Source organism: Pinus tabuliformis, chromosome 6, assembly GCF_031772625.1.
Source record: "Pinus tabuliformis cultivar Carrire ecotype Pingquan chromosome 6, CPIR1, whole genome shotgun sequence".
NCBI classification, from domain to species: domain Eukaryota; kingdom Viridiplantae; phylum Streptophyta; class Pinopsida; order Pinales; family Pinaceae; genus Pinus; species Pinus tabuliformis.
The window spans coordinates 213,586,787-213,592,655 of record NC_142292.1 but is presented as its reverse complement, the minus strand read 5'-3'; the positions used below and the strand labels follow the sequence as shown (position 1 = coordinate 213,592,655).

General features: G+C 35.5%; 1 protein-coding gene across 1 annotated transcript; it reads right to left on the bottom strand.

The window, feature by feature from the left end:
- Positions 1-776: 776 nt before the first annotated feature.
- Positions 777-3,473, bottom strand: LOC149258222 (putative polyol transporter 4). The gene is made up of 2 exons (XM_089371066.1): positions 3,159-3,473; positions 777-2,579 (listed from the first exon to the last, which is right to left on the bottom strand). Exons 1-2 carry the CDS (start codon positions 3,358-3,360, stop codon positions 1,129-1,131), a joined length of 1,653 nt encoding a protein of 550 aa, XP_089227192.1. The 5' UTR covers positions 3,361-3,473; the 3' UTR covers positions 777-1,128.
- Positions 3,474-5,869: the final 2,396 nt, after the last annotated feature.

The following is a 5,869-nucleotide window of genomic DNA, read 5'->3' as shown; positions in this document are numbered from 1 at the left end:
AAATATGGACAGAGTCATTGAGAGCAATAGTGATGGGGCAGAAATTGTGGAGGGGAGGGGTTATGGGGATGGGGTATTCATAGGGGCGAGCGATCAAGGAGGAGTGGGATGGTGTGGGGTGGTCATTGAATGTGCTGAGGAGGAGGTACATCGTTATAATGAGGGAGAGGGTACTGTTATTGTTTGAAAGGTTTGTTAGGTGGTGCCTTTGACGGGACACTATGAATTGGTTCATGCTTACTTTGTGCCAAGAATTGGGGCTACTGCTCAAGGAGGAGCTCATAATGAATCGTTGCGGTGGGTGTACTGGGTCTGGTCAAGAGCGCGACAAGTGATATCATTAATGTGAGGGCCCATTGTCCGGTTATCCAGACCATTTATAGTTTCACAATCCCGTCTAAGCATACTTTGTTCCAGGTTCCTCCAAGCTAGGGAACGTAATCTGAGGTTTCCAATTGTGCCTTCATTCGCCAACCTGTCCGCCAGGTTGTTCGCTTTTCTTCTTACTGCTTGGAAGTGGAGCCCATTTTCCTCGTCGATGTGTCGTTTGATCTTGTGAAGGATTTTGTTGAGTCACTAGTCATCTAAAAATCAGGGCAACTTTGCACAATGAACATCATACCATGGGAGTCTGAGAATAATTAAGAAATGAAACATCTCTTTAACTTGATTTAAAACTGGTAGGAAAAGGCAAACAAGGGTGAAATTGCATGCTAAAATTAGATATTCAAGAATATTTATTTCATCTATTTGTTTCTGGAAGATCATTTCAAGAATTACATCTGGAACTCTTCCACAAGCTAGAACTTTGCAGGTATAATAGGCATTGACTATCATGGGAGAGAAGCTTGAGATACTGCAGAACTGAGTTTAAAAATGACAGCACAAATCAGAGGGGAAACATATGGTAAAATTGCATTAGTCTGTCTGTTCTGACCTTCTGCAAAAGCTAATCGAACATGTACCGTACACATAGCTTTGGAACTACAATCATCACGTGTTTCAACTCCATCTTTGATCCTCCGTGTTTCTAAAATAGATATTTGATGTCGAAGACCATTATGATTTTTTCAATGTTTGTTTTAGGAAGTCAACTAAATTCCATCCAACCAATAATTGTATGAGAATTCAGTTTTTCTGGACAAGAGATGTTGTGTCCCCAAGCTCCAACTCGGCGCCTTGTGACAATCTCTTTGCCTCTTCCTCATCAAAAAATGCCGCAATCTCTTCCAGAGTTTTGCCCTTTGTCTCGGGCACAAAGATATATATGAAGGCTACACAGAGCACTGATAGACAAGCAAAAAGGGAAAATGTACCTGACACAGTAATTGCCCTAGAAACACTCAAGAAAGTCATTGCCACTGTCCCACTAACAATCCTGTTTACTATTACACCCAAACTGACTGCCTGTGCTCGGAGCCTCAATGGGAAAATCTCAGACCCTAACACCCAGCATACCGGCCCTAATCCGATGGAGAAGAAAGCAACATTGCAGCACACGGCCAATATAGCCAGAATCACAGCTCCCTTATTGGGTTCAGATGTGTTTTCTATGAAGTCAAATCCCATTGCCAATGCCATCAAAGATACAGTCATTCCAAGGGCACTGGTAAGCAACAATGGTCTCCGCCCAACACGATCTAGCAAAAATGTGGCCACCAGGATAAATCCAGTCTTTGCAAAACCCACTGCAACGGTGGCAGCAAGAATCCCTTCTTGGCTATGAATTCCAGCTTCTTTGAAAACCACTGGACTGTAATAGACTGTTGCATCAATGCCTGATGCTTGCTGGAAGAATTGAATCCCTAAGGCTATGATAAGCAGTCTTCGGACCAGAGGAGTGGGCCTCAGGAGCTCAAGCCAGACTCCTTCCCCATGACTCTTTTGGGCATCAGGGGAATTGGATATGTCTAAAGAAGTTCCCTCATGCCCACCTGATTGATGGGCATCATCATTTCCCTGAACTCCTGCTGCATCCATAATTTGAGCCAATCTTGCATCAGCCTCGGCTTGATCATCCGAGGTCCTTGAAAGTACCACCATGGCTTCTGGGATCCTGTTTTGCATAACAAGCCATCTAGGGGATTCGGGCATGGCAAGGACACCTAATCCAAGTAATAATGATGGAAAAACCCCCAAACCAAGCATCAATCTCCAGCTCAGATGAGCAGGAAGCCCTGACAGAAAATAATTGGAGATGTACCCCAAAAGAATCCCTACATTGATAAAGATTTCAGGAAGTGATGTGAGTGCCCCTCGACTGGATGCAGGGGCCAGCTCAGCAGTATAGACTGGTGCAATCATTAGAGCAAACCCAACACCAACCCCAGCTAAAAGCCTACCTCCCATCAACTGAAGAAAGGAAGGAGCCAAACCCATTACAGCTGCACCCATCAGGAATATCAGTGCTGCCAAAGCCATTGTCCATCTTCTTCCTATTGCATCTGAGGTCCTGCCTGCAATGGCTGCTCCCACAAGAGAGATTATATTCAAGGACCCAACAAGCACCTCTTCTTGTACTTCTGTTATAACCAGATCCTCTTGAATAAATATAATTGCTCCACTCATAACACCAACATCTGCATAATAACGTCAACAACATAAGAAAAGAGACATAATTTTATTTCAGTGTGCAGCTGACAGATACCTTTGTATGTGCAATCCACAGACAGGGTGGGGTTGTGCAATCTATTAACTCTCACTGTGGGCATTGTGTCCATTGACTATAGGAATTTCCGTGAACTCAAGATATCCACCAAACCGGTCACATCAAACCTGGAGGACAATTTCTGTGAACTCAAGACATCCACCCTTGAGTTTCTCAACCTAGAGGTGCATATCTGAGCAGGGTTTAGATAGGTCTGGGCTAGTTTAGATCTTAGACTAAAGTGCCTGGTATTGATATACAGATCCAAATTTCATTTGAAAAACGGGTCACAAGTGTTTTTCAGAGAATTATCTGCGTTTTAAGATTACCCATGCCTTCTAATCGGGGAAATGAAGCAAATTAAAAAAACCTATTCACTGGGCATTTGTTTTTTCTGTGGAGCTGACAGACCAGTCTTGCATTAATCTAACTAGTGAGGTTTGAGTTAATACAAATCTGAAAGAGCAATAATGAAGCAATGCTATAGACTGGGAAAATAGATAGTGCATACCGTATCCAAGAAGAATGGAGTTCATTGATGCCAAAACTGCACAGGCAATGACATACTTGTTCATAGACTTCTTCACAGGGGAACTTGGAATAGAATTGCTTTGGATGCCATTGCTGTTAACCAGTTCATATTTGCCAACCGGAAGCTTCGGATCTTCATTGGACACCATAGGATTCTTCTTGTTCCCCCAACCCATTCTCATTTTTTCTCACCAGTGTTTCCCAGAGCCCCTGTTTGTTCTCCGAGTATATTCACGTAGGTTTTAAGTTCTGCAAAAATTGACTTGGCCAACGAAAAAAGATCATAAACAGAAGAAGAAAAAAAAACATCTTAGAACATGTTCAATAGTTTATTATCGCAAATATTTTAAAAAATTAAGATTGCTTATATGTGTGGAGACACTTGCGTAGTTGGCATGAGAGTCCAAAGCTATTGGGTAGCTCACCATTATAAATCAGTGTTGACCCAAAATTCAAGGCTCATTAAAAAGTTTAATGAGCTGTCGCAGGATTTAGTTAAAAAAGGAAACGTGATGTCATTTTGTTTTTTAAAATTAAAAATATTTATTTTTATTAATTACATCTTTGACGCAACACATCGTAACCTAGAGTATGCCACTCTAAAACTGTTTCTCAAGAGCTCGCTTTTTCCGTAGGTAAAGAAATAAGTTAATTGTTAAAGGCCTAAAGGTAGCCGATTCTTAAATCCAATACTATAGAAAATTTATTGCCCTTGACATGCGTTCGAGATAGCCACTTGTAACATGTTGTTTTTTCTTTTTTTTTTTCTATAGTCATTTGGGAGCGTGTTATATCTGTTTATCTCTGACGCATATCAGGACTTAATAAATTTTCTATAGTATTGGATTTAAAAATCGCCCTAAAGGTATCTGCAGGATAACGGTCCAAAGCTTAAAAGTGCATAGGAGTGAAGACCTAATCCTTTACTAACTTATTCAGGTGATAGCATTTTTTTTTTTAAATAACAGTAACAAATCAACTTACATTATTCAATAACAACAAAAAATAACTATATCCTTATATTATAATAAATTTTCATATTAAAAAAAAATAACATAATATAATAAAAATCTCACCGAAACCGTAAAAACATTACGCATCTCACTCTTCACATTCACTCTTCGCGTGAAATTGATCGCCTCACGGTGGTCCCTTTCACATAAATCATCAATTTTCATTTATTGTATGAGGCGGTTTTCTTTTAACCTGAAGTTGGTAAATAGTATTTAAAAATACATAAAATAATAATAGTATATATAATAAAATATTTTAATATTAATTTTATATAAATAAAATAATTAGTTTTGGAATTTAGTTTAAAATAAAATATATTTGATTAGAAGTAAGAAAATAGATTAATAGTTTAAGATTTAAAAATATTTTATAATAGTGGAAGCTTTTAATCAAAATAGATTAATAGTTTAAGATTTAAAAATATTTTATAATAGTGGAAGCTTATTTTTTTATATGTTATTTTTTTCATAAGTTCGGTGCGACTATATTTTCATCATGTCTAGTATATTACCTAAATTTGGGTGGGCATTGAACTAGTGCCTTTACATCAAGGAGTGTCTTAATAGAGTACCCGATCACTCTCTATCCAAGACCTAGTAGACCTCTCATAAGTTATTTTTAGATGGTGTAATATTTTTTAAATAATTGTGATAAAATTATCCTCTATTTATAAATAATAATTAATAATAATTGCTGTTAATTTAACAACTACATTATAATAAATGATTTATGGGTTAAAAATATATTAAAAGTAATTGAAAGTAAAGAAGTTTTTTATACTTAAAAAATTATGATGTAATTTCTTATGTTTAATATTTTTTTGTTTGTCAAGTTGTTTGAGTTTTCAAGAGATTACATCAGGTTTGATTTATGGCTTGAGAAACCCTTACTCTAGGATTTTTTCCCACGCTCACATCATAAAGTGACTTAACAATACACCCCATCACCGTCTATTCTAAAATAGTTGTTCTTATATTTAATATTAAATTGATATTTTAATATAAATATTTCGATACTAATTTCAAGTATCATATTTGAAAAACAATCTTCTATAAATACTCCAATCTATATAATGCATTATAAAATAATTTGATAAATTACACCTTATAAAATAATTTGTTTTCTTAAATTTTTCCCAGATTTCTATAATTCATAATTATATTCTGAAGTAATTCTTCAAATTAATCACTATGAACAGTATTAAAAACTAACCAATATAGTTCATCATCATCTTAATTTTTAATAATATGCTGTAAAATATTTCATTACATTAATGTTTTATACTAATACACCTTAAAACAAGCAAATCACAATGAAGTTATTAGTATCACCATGCTAAATAGTGATGATGAATTACATTACAGGTGGGAGTAAAATAATATACACTTAAAAACAAATTGAAATATGAGAAACCTAATGTGATATGAGTTAATAAAATGCAATTAGATTCATTTTTAATTCTAAATATTATTACTACATATTATTTAAAGCATTGTTATTAATATGTAAAGCATTGTTATTGTGCTGATACATATTTTAATATTGGAAAAAATAGGCTATATTTTAGAGTTTTTTTATTATAAATATTAAGTGTATCTTTAAGATTGAATAAAAAATTATAGTCATGAATAAAAGGTTATATTAAATTATTTGTATTATTAAAATATATTTTTAGCT